Source organism: Sciurus carolinensis, chromosome 8 (genome assembly GCF_902686445.1).
Source record: "Sciurus carolinensis chromosome 8, mSciCar1.2, whole genome shotgun sequence".
Taxonomy (NCBI): domain Eukaryota; kingdom Metazoa; phylum Chordata; class Mammalia; order Rodentia; family Sciuridae; genus Sciurus; species Sciurus carolinensis.
The window spans coordinates 59,582,732-59,605,791 of record NC_062220.1 but is presented as its reverse complement, the minus strand read 5'-3'; the positions used below and the strand labels follow the sequence as shown (position 1 = coordinate 59,605,791).

Below are 23,060 nucleotides of genomic sequence, written 5' to 3'. Positions count from 1 at the left end.
ATTAATTAATAAAACTCAATGAAAACTAAAAAAAAAAAAAAAACTCAATGAAACAATCATCTTCTCATCTTCCTCTAAGGAAAGTGATTTGTTAAAATTATTTTTCTAACAGACAGAAACACTGAATTTTGAAAGATAACAATATTCTCTTTAAATGAGGCTGAAATTCATTTTCACTAAGAGGAATTTTCTTATTTATTAACAATGGCAACAAACCTATACTAATGTGTTCATGATGCCATGGCAAAGTACCACAGACTTGGTAATTCAGACAATAGTCATTTATTTTTCTCACATTTCTAGAAACTGGGAAATATAACACAAGGTGCCGGTCAACTGACTCCTAGTTTTTTGTTCTATATCTGGCTTGCTCTGTCCTCACATGAAGAAGAAACAGAGAAATCTCTCTTCCTGTAGTTACAAGGCCATCATCAATCCTACCAGGTCAGGGCCTATCCTTATAACTACATTTAACATTAATTGCCTCCTAAGATTCCAGTATCAAAATATAATCACATTGCGGACTAAGGCTTCAATATTTCACTTTGGGGGCAATACAAATCAGTCCATTGTAATGCCTCCAATAGAAACCTTTGCTATAAAAGTTCTGCCTAGGACATACATCTAAAACTGCTCTGCATACCTAAGCATCTGGAACATTAAAAAAACAAAAAGGAAAAGGAAGGAGAATAGAAAAATAGAGGTAAAATAAGACATCTATTTTTGGTAGCTAAAAAAGGAAAGCAATAAGCAGCCAATAAAATAACTAGCCCAGGAAAGCATAAAACCTATGATGAGTTAAGACCAGGGGAGGAAAGTTTGAAGCAAACCTTTCATTTTTCCATATGAAATTCAAGAATTTTGGAAGAAATACCAATAAATTTTTTAAAATAAGAAACTTTCTAGGAAAGTAATATTCATTCATTTTATCAGTGTTTGTTGAACTCTTGTGATGACCAAGGCAATGTGATATACACCAGGAGATAGAACAACAGACACAGTCCTTGCTCTGTTGGAACTTGCTTAAAAGTTTTGGTAGTGAGATCTGTTAACCAAAAAAAAAAAAAAAAAAAAAAACTCAAATAAATTTAAAATCAAGGCTCTGAGCTGTACTTGGGAGGAGAAGTTTATGATGGTATGAATATGAAATAATGTATTTAACCAAGTCAAGTAGTCGAATTAAAAACTGATAATGGAAGAAATGATAGCTAAGTTAAAATTGAGTGAGTAGCCATAAGTAGCTGAGGAAGGAGGAGAAAATTTTTCAAGACAGAAGGGACAACAAGGGTAAAGAAACTATAATGAGATCATGGAAAATGTAAGTTGCAGGAATAAAACCACTGTGGTGAGACATAAAGCAAGAGAGTACAGAGAGAAAGGTGGAAGTACACAAGGCCATGTTTAGATTAGAGATGTGGGAGAGGAGTCAAAGTTTTGTCTTTTCCCTGGAATCAAAGGAAATCACTGAAGTGTCTTTAAAGGCATGTGTATTTTGTGTGATGTATGCTAAGGATGAAGAATACTAGCATCAGAATTTTAAAATAGTCTCTGTGCAGTGTGGAAAAGGGATGCAAGGGGAAAACAGAATATATAGAGACAAGTCAACTCAGAAGACCATTCAAACATTCTCAATGAAAACTAGAACTCTCTTGTATAACGAGGATAGTGATGACCTGAAATGGTCATTTTTACAGGGTCCTTACAAGAAGATGAAATTGGCAGCTCTTGGTGATGGATCCAATGTGAGGCACGGAAAGGGCTACATCTAGGATTTTTCTAGGCTTTTGGTTTTTAAACAAGATAAATGGTGGTACCAGTCATGCCAAAGAGAGTTCAAACAGCAGAGTAGACTCTGCTGCAGGATTATTGAAGAAAATCAGAGAAAAAGGTAATGACAGAAGTCTCCAAACTGACAGGCTGCTGGTAGTGAGAGATGGGGAACAATCGGAGCAGCCAACAGGTGTTTCCTAGTTAGTGTGCTCTAATGGGACCATAGCAGCATTACTAGGTCTGACACCTAGCCAAAAGTTAGGTGAGAGAGTCCAGGGACACTTGAGGTTCCAAAATCCTTTAATGGACCTAAGAGATCAAAACTATCTCTATAATAATGTTAAGAAATCCTTTGTCCTTTATACAGTAGAGTTTCCAGGTGTCATGTATCCCAAAAGACTGAAAAACTGATGGCAGAAGCAAATGCAAGATACCCAGCAGTCTTCAATTAAGATGACATTAAGAAATTTGCAAAAATTCTAGATTTGCAAAAAAACCTACAATGTCACAGTTAATAAATTAATGTTTTTTAAGTTTCCATTTTAATTTCTCATATATTAAGTATTGGGCCATATCATCCACACAATTTGGGGTTCCCGATATTGTTGAAGAGTATACATGTAACTTTAATCCAAGAAGTTTCAGAAATATTTTTAAAAATCAATGAAATTTTCTAAGGGACATCAGTCACAGGGAGATTTTCAATTGCTAGCAACCTATTATAGTTCACTGCAGAAAAACACAATTAGTTTCAGCAAATACTATTTCTCTCTTTAAAGTAGTGAACTAAAATACAGAACAAACATCTATTTGGAATATGCACTGATTAGAGGAGGAAAACATAAGAAAATCAGTAGATTAAGGACCATACAGAACTTTCAATTTGTTCTGTTTGCAATATCTTAAAATTCAATCTTCTCAGAACCCTGTGAAAAGTTTTATATAGTTGAAATATTTGTGACCTGCTGACATTTGGGGTAATAACCCCTTTTCAGGAATCTAGCAAGAAAGGAGGCTAAGAAGCCCGTGTCCAGTGCACCTTGGGACATATTTGCAGACAATGGGCAACATTTATCCTTCAGTGGTTGTAAGATAGCAATTTCAGTGATTGTAAGATAGAAGCTCAGAAGCAAAGTGATTTGAACAAATTTGTTGTTCAGTCTGCAGAAAAGGAATCAGAGCAGTATCCAAAATTGAAAACTCTGAAAGGTGTTACTACCTCAATATCAAGACAGTGTCAGCTTTTCTTTACTAGTTCTTGTTAAAGTTCTGAGATTTCAATTTTCTCATAGGCCTTGGTCCATTTTGTTCATTTCTATATCTCCTGGGGTAAAGAAAAGTATTTGACTTGTAACAACTGCTCAGAATATACTTATTGAATGGGTGCTCTATACAAAGGGACAAACCACCCTCGCTATGTTCTCTGTATGCTTGCTGGAGTCTCCTGTGCAAGGTTCTTGCTGTCACTGTTCCCTCATGTCATTCTACAACATCACAGAGAAAAGTGAATTTAGATGTTCTATGAATACAGATGCCAAGTACCCCATCTCAACATAAGCACAATTAAATATTATATGTCCTCTGAAAACAATACCTCTAATATATGCATCTATCCACTAACTTGGAAAATATTTTAAGCTTTTCTCCTTTCCTATCCATTTCCTATTATATCCAATTTGTCATTATATCCTGTACATTCTATCTCTTTCATATTGCCCATGTATCTCATTTAACATTCCTTATCTTGTTTTTCTCACTACTGACTATCTTAAATTTGTACTCTTATTTCTTATTGACCTGTATTTTATGTGGGAGGGTCTTTTATCCCTCACTTCATCCTAGTGCTCTGAAAGATTTTCATACATTACAATTAAATTTTAAAATTCCCTGTGACCACAAGGCTCTAAGAGATAAATGCATGCCTGTACATGCACATATACACACGACACCCATGCAAGCACATATGTGTGTATTTGTATATTTTCTGGATAGAGTTATACAACTATTAGTGATTCATAATGACAAACAGCACAAACATATGTTTAATATATTTTCAAAGATATTTTTGTTTAGAGTCCCAAATGTTTTTACAAGCCAGGGCAATGTGCTATAGTAGAATTCAAGAGGAATAAGAAATCTGACTTTATCCAGTAAAGAAGAAAAGGGCAGTAGTGGATGGGAAAGTAGCCGTTGAACTTTCCCAAATTCTGAGGAGCATGCACATCTCAGGCTGAGGACTTTGGGAAATAATTCATACACAGATAAAAGAGCTGAATCATAAGTCTATACCACAGACTCTTGGAAGAGTCTTTTTGTTCCCTGGGTTTCATGCACATCAGTTTGGAGACCACAATTCTAGATCACAGCCAGATAAGACCACTCCCCCTGCTTATTCTCAGTGTTTCTCATGGTAACTTTTTGGCTACTCTTGAATCCTGCTTGATCTGCCTTGTCAATTTAGTTTTACTAATCATCTTCCAGTTTCTGTTCCTGCCCCACAACCTGCCCCCATCAACCTAGTTGCCAAGTCTTAAATACCATGAGGCTGCTCTTCCCAGTCCTGTCGTAGCACCTTTCCTCACTAATGACAAGTAAATCAAAATAAGAATTACTGATACTCAATGGAAAGTACCCTTTTTTTGTAAATAAAAACACCTTATTTTTTTAAATAAATAATGACAAATTGTGAATCAAGAGTTTTAAAACCCCTCTTCAATTTTCAAGAGAGTGAGTGAAACAATTACCAACCCTATTATTTTCTTCAAACATCTTGGACACCCAGAACGAGTTTAGCTGGTCCAGGCCAGGATAACCTGAATGCTGTTCCAAGAATTTAATAATTCAAAAAAATCAATTGCAATCAGATAATCAATTATTTGCTACAAACAGGACAAGTAAATATGTGTGTAGCCCCCAAGATCCACATGCACTGGATGCATGTGTGCTCTGTGTAATAACTTCCCCTTGAGTGTGGATGAACTTGTGAATACAATAAGACCAAATACAAGGAGACTCGTGATTAGGTTTCATCACACCAATGATGAAATCTCTTCACCAGGTGAAGAGATTTTGCATATATGATTATAATTGCTGTAAATTGATTTTAAGTTAATCAAAAGAGATACTAATCTAGGTGAGCCCAACCTAATCAGGTGAGCTCTTGGAAAAAAGAGGGTATAGAGGTCAGAAACCCAAGGCACTGGAGAAAATATGATTTTTACCTTGGAGAAGTAAACTGACATACTACAGAAAGGGTCATGTGTCAAGGAATTTCTAGAGAGTGAAGACTTTGTGCATCCTCACATCCACAAGAGGCTAAATTCTACCCACAATTAATGAACTTGAAATGGGATGCTGAGTCTTAGATGGAACCACAAGTCTGGTGAGCACCTTGATTGGAACCTTGTGAGACTCTAAGTAGAGAATCCATATGAGTTGTGACTGAATGTCAGACCCAAAATACTATAATTTAATAAAGGTAAGTTGTTTTAAGCCACTAAGGTTTTGGTAATTTATTTCATCACAACATGAATCTAATACATGATTGAAACCACCACCAAATTTCTTAGTTTTGCACTAGAGGCTTTGAAAAGCTATTCATATCCTTCTTACTTAACAAACTAGGAATGCAACCACCATATGACCTGGCTGCCCCACTCCTCAGTATTTATCCAGAAGAACTAAAACCAGCATACTATGGTGATACAGCCACTACAATGTTTATGCAGCACAGTTCATAATAGCCAAATTATGGAATCAACCCAGGGGCCCATCAGTAGATGAACAGAACAAGTAAATGTGACATATACATACAATGGAGTTTTACTCACCTATAAAGAAGAATGAAATAATGGCATTTGCTGGTAAATGGATGGAACTGGGGATAATCATGCTAAGTGAAATAAGCCAGACCCAGAAAATCAAGGGTCGAATGTTTTCTCTCATATGTGGAAGCCAGAGCAAAATAAGGGAAAGATGGCAATAGGGGAGAAAATTGAATATCATAAAGTTAGAGGGAAGATCAATGGAATAGAAGTAGGAGAATAAGAGGGAAGAAGGAAGGATGGAAAAGGGAAAGAAATAGAGAATGAATTTAACAAAATGATGTTATATGCACATATAAAGGTACCAAAGGGAATTTCACCTTTAAGTATATGTAGAAAGTATGAATCAAAATAAATAAATGAAGGGGTGAAGGGAAGGTTAGTAGAGGAGGGAGACTAGCAAGAGGGGAGAGAAGAGGAAAGGGGGAGAATGATGATTGAAATCAAATACACAATTTTATCACAATGAACCCAAAAACTCTGTATAATTAAAATACTCTTAAAAAAACCTTACCTCTCATCTCTCATACTTTCTAGAATGACAACTTTATGTTATTATTTTAATAAAAGTGTAGCCTTTTCCTATCTCTATATGAGCAAACATAAATAATTCTTAAACTAAAAGTTGTTCTTCAATAAAAAAAACTTTAAACATTTCAAAGCTCAGAAGATTATTTTCATTTGAAAGACATAGGTTTGGCTCACAATTTCTATCATTTTATTAAAAGCAACATCCTAAAAGCACCACACTCTGTTTTAACAGAGTGGTCAGAATTATTGCATGTTACTTACATAACTAGCCAATTCCCCTTTAGACAGAAAAGAAAAAAGAAACCTATTTAGTATTTAGGAAGTATCCATTTTCTTTCTTTCATATCCCAATCTCTTTTAAAAGTATCCAAAAGATTCATTTAGAACCAAGGAGAAAGGCAATGCTGGACTTCTTTTATATATATATATATATATATATATTACATATATATATATATATATATATATATATTTTAGATGTTGATAGGCCTTTATTTTGTTCATTTGTTTACATGTGGTTCTATGAACCCAGTGCCTCACACATGCTAGGCAAGTGCTCAACCACTGAGCCCCAATCCCAGCCCCCTGAACTTCTTAATGAATACAATCATACTACAGAATGAATGTGCACATGAACATTTGTGCTTTGTCTGATCTTATTCCAAACAAGATTTATAAGAGTACCAAACACACACACACACACACACAGAAGGGAAATAGTTGGTTTATTGTACCTAACTGGGAAGATTTATATGATTAAATAAGTCAATGAGTGGAAGGAACCCAATCCATACAGAGCAACACTGTCACAGGAGTCATCTTTTTTTAAAAGGACAGAACAGATGATTCGGTTTCCTTGGAACATTGTGTTTCATTCTGACAGGTTTTCAGATTCTGTAGCTATATCACATATGCCACGCACATCGCCTTTCTATGGGCTTTATGAGTTGCCAAAAGGTTTCCGTTTATTAGTAGCTCTAAAGGAAGAGAGAGTCACCTTGGTGGAACAACAGCAAGAATAATACTGAGTTAGGTTTCTTCAGAATACTAACCACACCAGGCTGCTACAGGGAAATATGCAAATATCTATCCATGTCCTCATAATTGTGTTACTTCAGCTGCTGGTCCCTGATCTCCTGTAGATTATTTATCTCTCTATATCATACCTATATGCAATGTTATGATGCCAACTTAAACATTATCACATCTTAATGCATTCATGCAACTCTATTGATCTGAATGCTTTTTAGGTTCCAGTTGAAAGGAGAAGAGCTTTATTTGTGAAAACAAAAATATGTCTATATCTAATTACTCTCCAGTATAATTTTAAAGAGCAAAAACATGGGAGTTAGCTACGGAAGAGAGGACCACATATCCAAAGTTAAAGGGACACGAGGAGTAGGAAAATTAAGTTTTTGGCATAAATTCAGGAGAGCTGGATAAAGGTTTGCTCTTAGACTTAGCCTTCTTCATTGCAACCTCTATCATTCACAGCCAGCATACAACTAATGTTCTGTCTCTAGGGAGAAAAGGTAGGGAAAGGATCCAGGACTAGGAGGAAAGAATCTAAGGTCCAACTTTTACTATCCCAATGACTTTACAATGCTCTGTAGATTCGCCGATCTTTTTCTTCCCCTGTTTTTTTTTTTTTTCTCTGTGTTCTTAATAACATTAGAATGTTTACATTTTTACCATATGTATAAAATATTTTTATATGTGTGTATTTATGTATGTACCCCTTTCAAAATAACAACTCCTTGAAAATTGAAAAGATTGGGTAGGATTATGTAACACATTCTTAAAATATTAAAACCTGCACACATTAAAGCATCAAGTCAAATAGTTGTTAACCTGTCTCACTAATAATCGCCTGCTTAGATCCAGTCTGTGAGAGGAAAAGGAAGCAATAAATTTGACCCTAACTTACCACACATTTTAATTGCACAGTACTCCCAAGGGGTGTCAGGGTCAAGAGTATAGCACCACGGCCTCGGCTTGCCATCAGGATTGCGGCAATAATTATCATCAAAGCCCTTGTCGGGGTATCTGCAAACCACACCGAGAGAAGTGTCACGTAAATCTGCCTGGGAACACACCTAGCAGCTCACAGGATAACTTTCTACTTAGTTTGGATAATACTAGCTAGGGTTTTTCATCTAGTGAAATACTAGTGAATACTAGTGCAGGTTTTTCATCTTTTGCTTTACAGGGGGGACTGCTGATCATTAACTATTGAATCTACTTGTGTATTCCACTAAGTATAAAGTATCATCCTCTGTGCTAATAAGTTAGATCCATTTGGTACCTGTTCACCAATTCAGATCCCAAATGAATCCCTTTCTCATACAGCTCAATTGAGGAGACTGCAAAAATACATGACTGCATACAGAATGCTCATTAAGAAAACAGGTCCTCCTCTAGGGCTTAAAGTTCAATTGGAAGTTTGGTTTCAATTGCTCTGTTACTAATGATAGCTCAGTTTTAAAATGGAGCCTTCTAGGGTCATGCCCTCAACTCTACCAGGGCAAGAGACAAACTCCATCACACCACTTTCTCCACATCCCACCTCCCTTTAAATTAACAGAGTCCTGAATTGGTGACTTGATTTTAATTGCTACCACATCCCTTCTGCTCTCACTTAAAAGAAAGACATGCATTTAAAAAAATAAATCAAAAGTTTTAATTTCATTTAAAAGAACAACAAGAGGCAAAAACTAATAAACAGCAACTACAAAAAATAGAAGAGAGGAAATTCCTTGTAGCAATTTCCAAAGGATGATAGGGATGGGTTTTTCTTTGCAATATTTCAATTTTTATTCTTTCTACTAAAAATAATTTTTCTTTTCTTTTTTTTCACCTTATTTCATGTGAAATGAACAAGCAAAAGACATAATTTGTTGTTGTTTTCAACTATTTAATTTCAAAACCTTCTCCTGGAAAAAGCTAACCCTATTGGCAATTTTTAAATACACCAGGATAAAACAACTAAAGAATTATTGGCCCCCGTTTTCATTCACCTACTACAGGCATATCCTAAGTCCAAGTGTCACACATGATGACCCACAGAATGTGAGTCTCTGAAGATGCTGCTCTAGAAGGAGATGTGCTTGCATTTGGCAGTAACTAGTCATCTCATGGGTTGAGCCTATCAAAAGTGTCATCACTGAATTGGCTCTGTCATTTTTCTTTTTCTTTTTTAGCTATGAAAATCAAAAAGAAAGCTCTGTTAGTGCTTCTGCTTTGCACCTAACTATGATCTTGCATTCAAGACCTTCCTGATTTGGGGGACTCAATCTAGTCAGTCAAGACCAATAAAAAATGTACCTAATATTCACATATACCTCATCACAAATCCTTTTGCCCCAAAAGACACCTCTCCCAAATGTCCAACTTCAGCAGCACTGTGAGAAAAAGGCCATATGATCAGGGGCATTCTAAACTACTTTTATGCCCCATCATTAAAACATCATACAAAGAGTTTTCATGAGAGTTTGTCATGGAACAAATAACAGATTGTACAGAGATTTGTTGGAAGCAAGATTCATTGGTATTTTACCTTTCGGGCAAGAATTTGTGTCGGTGTGGTGTCTGATGATCCCAGCGCTGACAAATCTTTCCTGATTCTGTATGATCCATGGGACCTCGATAGCTTTCCCCATTGCAGGTCATGCATTCAACTAATAAAATTAAAGTATGGCATGTTAATTGTTTCTGACAGCAAACTCAAGAACACCACTGTTTCACTTAAAGAACAGCAAATCAATTTTTTAGCAAACAGATTTTTAGACAATCCTACAAAGCACCCTAATTTCAAATTGGTGCCTAATATCCATAAATAGGGGCATAAAATACACGCTATGGAACCCATCATATAATTTAAATGTGATTAGTGTGATGCAAATTTACCATAGGGGCAGGATGCTACCTGCAAAATTTTTCACAACTGTCCAACTGTATGTCAGTACAAAGAGACTGAAAATATAAGATGGTCAATTAGAGATTTTTTTTTCTTCTTGGTCTAAAATGCAAGGATCTCAGTGTCTCTATTTTTAGCACAATGGTGTTTGTCTCTCAGTTCACCCTTCAAATACACACAAATAGTTGCGCACTTCAAAATGAGTACATGATATATTCCTAGGGTTAATGCAATAATCAGGAGCCAATGTATTTAAGGAACCAGTTGCAGACAGAAATTAGGTGCAATTCAAAGGACAGAGAGAGAGAGAGAGAGAGGAGAAAGAGAGAGAGAGAGGAAAGGAAAAGAAGGAAGGAAGGAGGAAAGAAGGAAGGAAGGAAGGAAGGAAGGAAGGAAGCAAGGAAGGAAGGAAGGAAGGAAGGAAGGAAGGAAGGAAGGGGAAGGAAGGAAAGAAAGAAGGAAGCAAGCCACAGCTCTTTTCTGTTAGTGAACATCCATGTTGTATTGGCAGGGCAAGCTCACATTCTTATCTAGCATAGGATAGAAAATGACCTGCTATTGAACTCCTCGTACCCACTCTTTTTTAAAATGTATAAGCTGATCTAGTTATGCAGGATCTTACTGATGATTCTGTGAGGTTAATTAATTGTTCTCTTCTGGCTGGTCTCTTAGGTCACACTGAAAACTCTGAATCATGTCAACTAGCTGAAAATGAGACTTCTCAAACAGAAGGTTGATTTGTAGCACAGCAAGCATCCTGCAAAATAAATCATTGCTTGGCTCTCCTACGAATCCGGCAAATTTCCCCAGACACATCATTTGTATCTTGTGATTACTGATCATCTAACTTTAGCTGAAGTGGGGAAAGATATCAATGTTTAGTTTTATCCACTGGAATCTAGCCTAATGGATATTGGTAGTAATTTGGAATATAACATTAGAATCATCACTTTTGAACCTCTCATTTTTATAACATAACAGGACATTAACTATTAACTTTCTGAAACACATGATCTATCTATTGACTTGATCCATCTACTTCCTTTCTTGTAAATTAGTTCACAAACTAAGACAAGGGACCTATTCAACTTCCCCTCATTTGATCCTGAGATTCCCCAGAATACAATCAATAAGCATCTGAACTGTAAACCAGAGGGGTCCAAGAGCATATTGATAAAGGTGCTCAGGTTAGCCAAGGTCAGAAATAGGTTATACATTATCGTATTTCAGTTTTCCATTTGAATGGAGTACAGATTTATTCGGTTCCCTTTTTTTTAAAGAACACATGATTTGATATCTTCAAGGAAAAGGATGCAGTATTTATCATTGTTGTTTGCTCCTTTGTACTGAATGAAAAAGTAGGATAACTATGGTCACTCATAAAAGATAAGCATCCAAATGTCTACTTTCTACTCTTGAATAATACTCAGGAATCAGAATATATCTATTAAGTTTCCTTCTGCACATGCAGTTTGTAACAGTATATATCCTTCCAATAAGAGACAATTTAGAGTTATTTTCTGAGAGCAGTACTATAGACATTATTATAAAACACTTTTCTCAGATTTACTGAATTTTATTGGTCTTAGGAAAAAATAGCTACACAAATTAACAGATGATTCCATAAGATGACTATTTTTCAGAGCGAGTGTGGTAGGTCAATTCCTCTTCAAACATTAATGTGCATAAAATCTCCTTCAGATCTTGTTAAAAGACAAACTCTAATTCAGTGTTCTGGGTTGGGCATTAATAATAAGCTATCAGGGGATTCTAATGCTGCTGGTACTTGGACCCTCATTTTAAGTAGCAATTTTGTAGGTGCTGTGAACTTTTCTAAAGTTCTAAATATTTGGTGGCAATGGCTTTTTAGAAGAGACTGAATTTTACTTGGACCTTGAAAGATAGATGAGAGTTGGATAAGGTATAAAGGAAAAATTGCAATAAAATGGTACAAAAACATGAACTAGTATGTTGTGTTTGTAATAAAGTGAAGAGAGAGTTATGGCTGTGGTTGTAGGCCTAGTGAGATAAAAAATAATAAATACAAGTTAACAAAAATAAATAGATTTTGGAAGGCAATGAAAGTTGTAAGAGTAGGAACTAAATAAATGTGTCCTATGATAGAACTGAGATGCTAAAATATTACATTTGATCACTTATTCTATACTGTTAATATATAAGATATTCCTTGATTACTACAGTGAAGAAAACAAGACTCATAAATTTTAAGAGACTTACCTAAAACAGAAAATGTCAACCCTGTGTCCGGAACACAGGTCTTCTGACCCATAGTCTAGAGTTCTTTCCATTGTCCCAAATTGCCTTTTGTCCTACATATTTTACAGGTTTCTGAAAAAGTCTCACTGGCCATATTTTAAGATAGACTGACAACTTTAGGAAGTCAGTATCCTTCCCTTATTCAAAATTATCTCCATTAGCCTCAACCTTCTTCAGAAGAGTAGGTTACCCTCCCATTGAACTCTTACCTATTGAAGGATGGAGAAAGGAGACCATGGGAGAGCAACTAGATTGTTCAACTTATGCAAGGTAAGGGGCCAAAAAGTTTGTTGTTTTACTATTGAATCAAACTCTCAAGTTAGTTACAAAAATTACCTTAAGAAGGCCAAATCTTGAACTTATTTATCAAATTTTAGGAATTCTAAGAATCTTCTAAGTTTTCCCAGCTCAAAATTAAACATTATAGGTGGAAACCAAGTCCATGTACACAAGCAAACAGGTGAAAGTATGGATTATGTAATGGTGCAAGGGAGTTGAAGATTGCCCTTGAACTCTCTCAGTCACTGCCAGTTCATTATTTAACCCTTCTAGAAAGTTCTTCCCTTTAAAAAATAAAAACAAAAGCAAAGTACTATCCTGGATCACATAAACTATTCATAAGTACAATAGTCTAAGTATAGTTCTGACCTAAATAATAGAAAACTATAAAAACTACACATAAATCGTAATATAAGTAGGATTAATTTAACATTTTTATTATCATACCAACCCAATAAAAAATCATGTACTGTTTTTCTCAATCATAAAACCACATGTGTTGTGAGTTTGCAGACTAAAATAATTACTCAAAATATATGAGTCACTGTTTATTTTTTTCCAGTAAATGTACTCCCTCAGAAAAATCCATATATACAATTTTTTTCAGCAAAAGTGAACAATTAAAATATGAAGAGTTTCACAAATCCACACTTACAGAAAATTGTTTTATTTAAATCTTTTTCTTAAGGGCTTTCTCCACATGGAGTATGGAATCACACACATAAAGTTAAGTTGTATTGTTTAGGATTTTAAAGTATTTTAAAAGTAATAATTATGACAATTAAAATTAATTGAATATGTGACAATCATTAAATGTGACATCTGTTTCAGTGACTGATGAGTATTTTAAATTCCAAATACTAAAGCAAGAAAACAGATTTTATGTACTTCAACTTTAGATAATTTTAAATTATGCATTAATTAGTATATTTTCTTTACATATTGTGTAATGTTTTCTTTTTCTTATATTGACAGATAAAATTATACATATTTTATTATTTATGATATGAGGTTTTAAAGCATGTTGTAGATGGACTAAATGTAGTTAATTAATATATGTTTTAGGTCAGTTATTGTTTTTGTGCTGAGAACATTAACACCCAATCTCTACTTTTCAAGAATATAATATATTGTTATAAACCACAGTAACCATGCTATATAATAGATCCCTTGAACTTATTCCTTCTTTCTAATGAGAGATTCTAAATGTGAAAAAAGAAGTTATTTTTGAATGATTAATATATTTCAATGTTTTAAATTATAAGAAAATAATGTTAAACTGGATACCATGTAATTATTTTATGAACCAAAATTTTAGACAAATTTCAGGCAATCACTCAATCAAGAGTTTAATATAATTACAAAAATTCTAAATGCATATACTCTTCTATATATTAAAAGAATAGTCCAAAAGTTTGACCACAGGTTTTTTTTCTCTGTAATTTTAAATATATAAAATGATGATTACTACCTCATTCATAACCTTTAAAACTTGCCAGTTAATAAATTAATATCCATAGATAGAAATGACCCACCCACTATACCACGTAAGCATTTTGGCTTATGAGATATCTCCATCATATATGTATTTTAGTAGAGATTTACATCATATCTGCATTCTTTTTTCTATTGTATTTTCCATTTTATAAATACTCTTTTTCTCTTTGAATGTATTGACAATGCTGCTTATTTTGAATTCCCTTCATCAAATCCTAACCCATTGCTCAATTTAGCTTGAATTTTAAATATCACAGTTCAATTCACACTCCCTAAAATATGTTTAGCCTACAGGGCAGGTGTCAATTCATTTCCCCTGAAGGAAAGGCTATTCCACCATTGTCAGACCTCTAATTGTTTCCAGAAAGAGTGTATCTGCAACCGTTAGTGCCAGGGTGACCGAAAACTTCATGGGCCTTTAATACAAATCAGCAATGCCCTTTTCTGGGGAGGTTGGATGACCTCAAATTATTAAAGGATATTACAGAATCACATTCTAATATTCTAATAAGGATAACTGGGAATAGGAGTTTTTAAATTACTTCTTTTATAACACTTTTATTCTACATCACCTAGCCATCAAGATCTACATCAATGTGTTCTGATAAAGGTTTTTCTTATAAACCAGGGATTGAAAATCTCATTCCCACAGGAGTAGGTAGGTCCTGTGGTCCACTTTTAACTCTCCCCAAAGAGCTGTCTCAGTATATGTGCTAAACTGTATAAAGTTTGATCAAATTACCTACCTCTGAAAATACTTTGCCAGGGCAAAAATAAATAAATAAATAAATAAACAAAGCTCCTTGCCAATGATTTTCAACCTCAGAAAACCATAATAGCAGAGATTCCCCTAAAACAGGGTTTTTTCGTCCATGTTCAAATTTAAGACAAATATTAATTACAGACTTATTCATAGAAAACAGACTTGTTCATAATGTTATCACAGATAAGTTTATTATTTTTAAAAGAAAATAAAACAATGAAGAACAGAATATGACATGGAATGAAAAGTAAGAATTTACAAACAGATGGAACTGGCTCCACCACATGAAGTCAAGGATTATAAATTAACTAACAACAAAAAACATATTCACCTTCTCTGTGACAATTAGCTAACAATGCCCTTTACTTGTTATTTGATAAATATAAACCTAATATAAAAGGATACTCATGGAGGATATATTTTGAAAAAAATATTTGGTTAATAAACAGGTAAGATATCTTACTCTAAAAATTGGGCAGTATTCCAGCAGTCCCTTCCCCTTTCCAAGTACTTCAAAATCCTAATGAACTTATAAAATAATTTAATTCATGTCTCATTTGGATTTGGAGAATTATAGATTTTTGACAAGAGTTGAAAAACCCAGCTATTCAGTAGCCAAATAACTAAGAAAACTAAAACCACATACAATGCTGAAATGGTTTTTCTTCCATTGTGTCAATCATTCAGTTTTCCACTGCAAATATAAAGATAGTGCCCTTTTATGCTGTGAGAATTGGTAAGCAATACAGGCATGGGTTTAGGGTGCCTGCCCTCAAGACAATATGGGACCCACTGCTTCCATCTCTTCAGGTACTATTTTGAGAGGCGCTCAGTCCCAATCTGTGTCCAATTTGGTTTAGTCACATTCATTAAAAAGTACATGAGAGTTTCAAACTTCCATTCCAGTGACCCCCTGTTATATTCTCTTCTGGATGCACAGACCTTGGCCATACCACATCAGAGCAGCTTTGACCAAATTTAGACAGAAGCAGGTGCTGGATGAACAGACCTTGATTTACTAATAAAGAGCTAATTTCATTCAGCTCCTTTCAGGTGATCCATGGGGAGTAGAGTTGGAGGTAGGTGAGCTTAAGACAGCAGGTAAGTAAGCCCACTTTTAACTCTCCTCAAAAAGATGACTCAGACTGACATTTAAATTCAAATGGATTCCTTTCTCCATTATTGTGCATTGATCTGGTAATCATCAGATAGTTTGCAAAACATTGTGTAGGAATGCTCAAATAATTATCTATGGTTGCATTTGCATGAACAAGATGTTTATTTGTAATTGATTTGCTTCTATTAACCTTTAATGTGAGTTACAGTTCTACACAGGGGAATAAAGTCCCCACATGGCATTCAGGTTCATTTACCTTCTGAACACTGAGGAATGTCACAGACTTCGTAGCGTACCTCTGGATTGCTTGTGAAACACCATGGTCCCCCTTCTTCCCCTCGAGGATTTCGACAGTAGTTTTCCTGTAGGTCTTTACCCCGATAGCTCGAAGGCAAAAAGCTAGTTTTAAAATGATAATCATTACAGTATAAGAGCATGCAACTTTATGTTTGGCCTATTAATTTTATTAATTAATGGATAAGTTTTCTCTGAAAGTAGAGAAACCCTTAAGTCTATTACATATACTTTCATATATCTTAAATTCTGTCATTTCCATATATTCTTAAAATACTTGAATTTTATCGAAGTTCACCTAAATGAACTTCTGTATTCAACATCAAGAATTATTAGTTTCTGGATTTTCTAAGTTGCAAATACTCAAGCATGTAATTAATGTATCATAAAACAATTTCAGAACTCCTCTGAAAGGTAGCCAGTGCTTGGGCAAGTCCACTTAGGAGAGAACTGAGAAATCACTGCAGTCAAATTTGATGTCTCACCATTACCCTGCTGATGCAAGGTCATAAACTGTATGATCACTGCTTTTCTTTTGATGGATAGCCCCCCTCTTTTTATATAATTGGAAAACAGATTGATGAAATGAACAAAGAATACAAAACAATCAAATCTGGGCTCCAAATCAGCGCTTTCTCTTACTGTGACACCCAAGCAAGAAATATATATGTGTGTGTATATATATATATACACATATATATATACATGTATACATATATATATACATATACATATATATATATATATATCAAGTAGAAACATAACCTATAAATTTATGTGGTTTTTTTGAGATGTTCAGAAGGATGATAGAGTAATTGATAGTTAACAAATGCTGTCCACCTTGTAGTCATTATGATATCATAATAAAGAACATAATTGCTTATTCTCTTCAAAAAATTTCATAATATTAATTATGACTGGGACTTGGTGCTACCAGATATAGCTTCTAATAGGACGCCATTGAGTGCTGTAACTTCAATACATTACCTTCACCTAAAATTTCTAGTGCCTTTGTAGTAATTTTGCTACCAGCATAAAGTATTCTAACATATCAGAACAGGCCAAAGCCTTTTTATTTTTGTTGTATTGCTCATGGTATTGGACTCAATGATGTTACATTTGTCTGCTAGGCTGCACAGAAAAATTATTAATAAAGGAATATATGTCCATAGGTTATACCAGTATTCCAGTAAAGTTTTTTTTGAAAATCAGTTCTCATTTTCACCATTCTATTGCATACTTGCAAAAAAAAAAAAAAAAAAAAAAAAAAACCTTTATTTCTACTTTATTGATCTCAGACTTCTACATGTGCTTAAAGTCCAAGGATTTCAACCTCTCATTAAATATGATTCAAATGTGTTCCCTACTCAATGAAAGTTCTAATTAAGAAATGGATATGCTAATTACCTTGGGCTGGTCATTAGCCAATATATACATGAACTATCACGCTGCATCTCATAAACACACAGACATTACGTGTCAATCAAAAAGAAGAAGAAAATAATTTTTAAATGTTGCAACACAGAATGAATACAGGCCGGTTAGATACAAAGCAACATTTTGCAATAAAATTCTTTCGTTTGGACGTGAATGTATATACACCAGAGTCAAATTCTCAGAAAACATAAATTAGTGGTCAAAAAGAAATAGTCTAAGAGATTCATCATTGAGTAAATATTTTCAATGGACCAAATTAAATATTATAAACATTACGCAATTCCAAAGTGTCTTTAGATAGTTTATATCCTTATATCACGGGCATTTTAAGGATGGAGAAATGAAAATATTAAGTCATATGACTAACAAAAGTCACAATGTAATTAAAGTTCATCATAATTTCACAGTGGTTCCTAACAGTTATTAATTTTCAAAAAAAAAAAAAGAAGCCTTTTCTTTTGTCATTTTCTTAGCTCCATCATTCCTGAATTTTTTAGTGGATTTTTTATTGTTTATGACATTACTAAAATTTATTTTCTTTCATTTTTGGCTTGTCCTCAAATTTTCATAATAAATTATATAAAAATACTCGTTTTTTTCTGACTATCAAAACTGACTTTTTCTTTCTTATTTTCATGAAGTCATATTTACTTAAGGAAATTCTACTGAAACTCTACAGTATATAAAAGTAGAGTAGCGAAAATAAGTAGTCGTTAAGCACAGAACCATATCATTGCCACTTATATTTCACCTGACTAGTAGTGTATGATATGGTCCTTAAGTGATTTATCTATTGTTTCAGTTTCTTCACTTAAAGGATAAATGGAATGAACAAGATTATTATATGTTGCATTTTCTGTCCTTTTTTATTAAGTTTACTTAAGAAACTATATAGTGGTTTTAGCATACCTTCAATATACACATATTCAATATCTATAGTCTTAAAGAGGATTTTTAAATCCATATGCAAAACACACACACACACACACACACACGGGGAGAGAGAAAGAGAGAGAGAGAGAAAGAGAGAGAGAGAGAGAGACATGCTCATATACACATGTATCTTTCTAGTGGATTTGTAAAGCTAAAGAGAAGTTACGAAGTAGTGAATGTGTCAATCAATAATTTAGTGGGAAAAAAACAAGTAGAAAGGAAAAGAGCTAAAGTAGAAATTAACACAGACATGGTCAAAAGATGAATAAAGTTTTCCCACTAGACTTTATAAAATGAAAAATGAAAAGTCGGCCTTCTTTTCACAATTCTGAATCAATACATATCAGATTTCTCTTTAGGACATGGAGGTTAAAACCGTCTGGGCGTCTCTTTTCTTCATTCTTTGGTGTATTTGACCTTTTACCCATACTGGTTTTCTTTTGTGACTGTTAGCCTGACTTTCCTCAGCACCCCATACTTGGACAAGGGATGAAGGCTGGCCCTGGCCTTTTCACCTGTGGGTGTTCTTGTGACAAATATTTACAAGAGCCTATTATACACAAGGTCTGTGCCACTCTGTAGGCTCTGTAATAAGTTTTTGGTCACACACATACTATTTTTAGTTCTCTGTCCTTGCTGTTAGCAAGGCTTTACAAGAGATAAGTGAAGAAATATTTGAAATTGGGTTATATCCAAATATATTTTGAAATTTAAACTAGGTCTTCTGGGTGCTAGCCTTCCTTTCTTTTCTTTTAATATAAACTTTGCTCGCAGGAAACTTGATCTATTCCATCATCTGCTCCCTTAATGAATGCTGGAGGGTTAATGAAGGATATAGATGTAGATAGATATCAGGTCACCTGATTTTCTGGTTAAGCTTCTATACTAATTTCATCATCTATCATCATCTTTTCATTAAGCCACTTGTAAAATATTTCAATTTAGGGAGTCAATAATAAATCACTCCTTCAGACACAAACACAGCTCTTTTTCTATTTCCCACAAAATTGGTCTTTAGTTAACACTTAAAGACATTAAGCTATCATGCAGATATTCCAAAGAGCTGCTAATTGATGAAACTTAAATGTTGCTCCCATCAAATACAAAAAATGATTTGATCAATAATACATGATTCCCTTAGCCATAAACTTCTATACCACAAGGAAACGTTCATTGGTAAAATAGTTGATTGGACCAGGAAGCCACTTCTCAGGGAGGTCCATTTCACATTTACTCTTCTAGTAGAGAAACACAATCATAGAAAATTTGGGTTGAAATAAGACCTCTGCTACAACAGCTCAATGCACTCTCCTGGACTAAGTAAGGTAAGCTTGATTTCAAATGCTATTCCTGTTTGTGAAAAACTTCCATCTATCTATTTAAGTAAAATGTTTTCTTCCTTATGCAGACCCTTAAGAAAAAGTGAATTATATTGCTCATTTTGTAATATAAAGGTAGTTTCTGAGATACTCTCATGAAATTGTTAGTAATTAACTTAGGAATATTGTTTTCTATTATTGAAATATTGTCGAACTGTTCAGCTTGGACACTGAACTAGGTGGTGTTAACTAGACAAGATCACAAGTTTGGTACCATTGAGAAAGAACACTTTTTCTTTATATGTGGGTCAAATAACTCATCTCTGCTTACTAAAGCAAAATCAACCATATTGTAAACCTTATGCTTAAAAAACAAAAGTAGAATGAAGTGAAAAGTGTATTCATCAAGGCCAAGTCATCACTACTATTGCAACAATGTGTCACAGACTGTGTCCTACTGATAAGCCAATAGTTCATGCCGTACAGTTGTCACAAGCACAGGTTACACAGTGATACTGGTTGGCTTATATTATCACTATACCACTGACTGATCACCCAGACATATACAAAAGTTCTTTGTGCTACAGTTTCACCATGTATATAAAATAGAACTAAAACCCACCACATTGTTCTCATGACCCTGTGAGATACACCAGCAAACTGCTCAGCAAGGCACTTGCCACAGTAAACTGAATCTTCCAATGCATTTATTGGCCAGGGGAGGGCTGTTTTAAAACAACTTTATTTCCTGTTAAAATTTATTTGTGAAATAAATTTGTAAACTATGGCTATATTTAGTTCTCCAGTAGGTATTAGACACATATATTTTTCCTCCATGATGATTAAAAGTCTTAATCTAATGAGACTTTGAATATTATGTTTACTAGTCTTTAAATAATACTCATCTGTTATAATAAGCACAATTCTCTTCAGTGTAGACGTTTAATGTCCAATTTTCTCTATTCTTTAGGCAATAGTGGAAGGGGTATTCTGAGGCATGAGCTATTAGTGCTTCTCAGCTTTGGTTGTACTTTGAAATTCTCTGGGAAACTGCCAAAACTACACTGGTACCTCATTGCCTCCAGGTCTTCTGATTTAACCACTGTTTCTCCACGTGGTGGGATTCTTCAAGGACTTGCAATAGATGATTTTAATGTGCAGTCAAGGCTGGGATCCCACCAAGGTTAAAGTACCCTCAGCCTACGTAAGGTCAGAGTCTGATCCACCTTGATAGGTCACTGTCAACATCTTTAGCTACAGAGTGTTTTCTCAAAGGCAAAAAGAAGAAAAATATTTTTTCTCGACTGATGTTTTCACTATTTGTTCACAAACATCGAGATCAATAAATTTGAGCATTAAAATTAGAAAACACAGGCCACATTTAATAATAAGTTTGTTAATCTTTTGGTACTTATCAGTCATGATCCTTGATTTGACACAATTCAACAATGTTGACCAAGTTTTCATTCAGATGGACTAACATGAGACTGTTAACACACAAAAGACAGAGGCCAGGTCCCCTTTTCTTCATGCTGTTCTTACCTGTGTTCGTGTGGTATCATGGAATTCCAGGGCTGGCACTTGATGCCACTCTTGGTGATAGAGACTGTTCCCTTGTAGCTGCCGCCTTTACCAATGATGCAGTTCCTAATGTAGTCTACCAAAGAAGCAGAAGAAAATGTTGTAAAGATGTGTGTGTCTTGTTCTTTTTTTTTTTTTTTTTTTTTAATCTCAGTAAAATTGTGTGGGTTTTTGTATGTTGTATTTATTGAAGAGAAAAAATTAAAATTCCACTTAAATCTGTAAGTAATTAACTCTGGTCAACTATTTCAAATAACACGGACATTCTTGCCTAAAGCTTCTAGTGTTTTCAAAATAACATATTTCAGAATAATCTAAAACAAACAGGCAGGCTATTGAGAAGCTTTAATTTTGTGAGTATATTAAACATACATTAATATAGAGATTAGTCTCTATGTTTAACACAAAATAGTCTATGTTCTCAACTAGCCAGGTCATTGTGATTTGCTCACACGTATAGTCTTAAGAAAATGTTAAAAACAAAAATTAAGTCATTTTTTAAAACCTATTTTGAATTCAGAAGTTTAAGATAACAAAATTTATTTCTTTTTTTAACTAGGTATAATTGTATAGTTTTGTATACATATGCATACATGCAATAATTGCATTAGTTTGATTACTATTTTCCATATTTTTTCTAACATTTCAGCTGCTAAGTTAAAGGAAAACTGAATTTTAAGAAACTATATTTCTATCAAATAATAGTACATGCAGCTGTTAAATTAAAAGAGAGAATGAATTAGAATGCTCTTGGGTTAGATTATGAGTCATCTGTGCTTTGCAGAATTATTAGAATATGTAGAGAGATTACCTTATTGTCTACCATCAATTTGCTTTTAATTTTACTTAAACATTAATCTGATCAACATGAAAAATCTATATATATTGTCAAATAACCAAATTTATTAGGACGCAGCATGTTTTTTAAAAACACTTTAAGATGAAAGTTATTTTCATGGGTATAATCCACAATTATTGTTTTCTGTGATGGCAGATTTAATTTGTAAATTGATATTTATTTTACATTATATGATTTTATTTACACAGTCCTGCTTTTGAATAATGGAAATATATTGTGAATACAATATCAGACCACCAAAATAGTGAAATTAACAAATAATGTATTCTCAATTTCCTTTTAAAAATATTTTAAGCTATTTTTATTGGTACATATTAATTATACCCTCTTTTAAATTTTTTAAAAGTATATAATTAGGTATAGATCCAATTTATTTTGTCCAAAATCTCCATATTTTATTTTTATCAATGATTATCACTATGGTAGATTACATATCCAAAGTTATTAAAATTAAAATTCTGTAAGCTCAAAATATGCCACAATACAGGGCATCTTAATCTAATAAGATAAGGCAACACTTCCTAAAATGAACAGGGAGAATATCAGTTCTTGGAAACAGCCCTTTCAAAAATGTCAAGGAGGAAGGAGGAAATCTAGATGATAGGAGACCGGGGAAATACTCTATAGTACTATACTAAAAATAGGGTACTCCTTTCACCAGTC

The 23,060-nt window shown here is 33.9% G+C and overlaps 1 protein-coding gene across 2 annotated transcripts in view; it reads right to left on the bottom strand.

The window, feature by feature from the left end:
• Positions 1-23,060, bottom strand: part of Hgf (hepatocyte growth factor) — an 83,037-nt gene that overhangs the window by 48,612 nt on the left and 11,365 nt on the right. Inside the window, exons 5-8 of one of the 2 annotated variants that reach the window (XM_047562399.1) lie at positions 21,500-21,614; positions 16,231-16,373; positions 9,682-9,802; positions 8,053-8,171 (exon numbers count right to left, since the gene is read on the bottom strand). In XM_047562399.1, coding sequence (XP_047418355.1) covers positions 8,053-8,171; positions 9,682-9,802; positions 16,231-16,373; positions 21,500-21,614 — 498 coding nt within the window. The remainder of the gene's footprint in view (positions 1-8,052; positions 8,172-9,681; positions 9,803-16,230; positions 16,374-21,499; positions 21,615-23,060) is intronic. The other variant, XM_047562400.1, reaches the window with a different exon arrangement.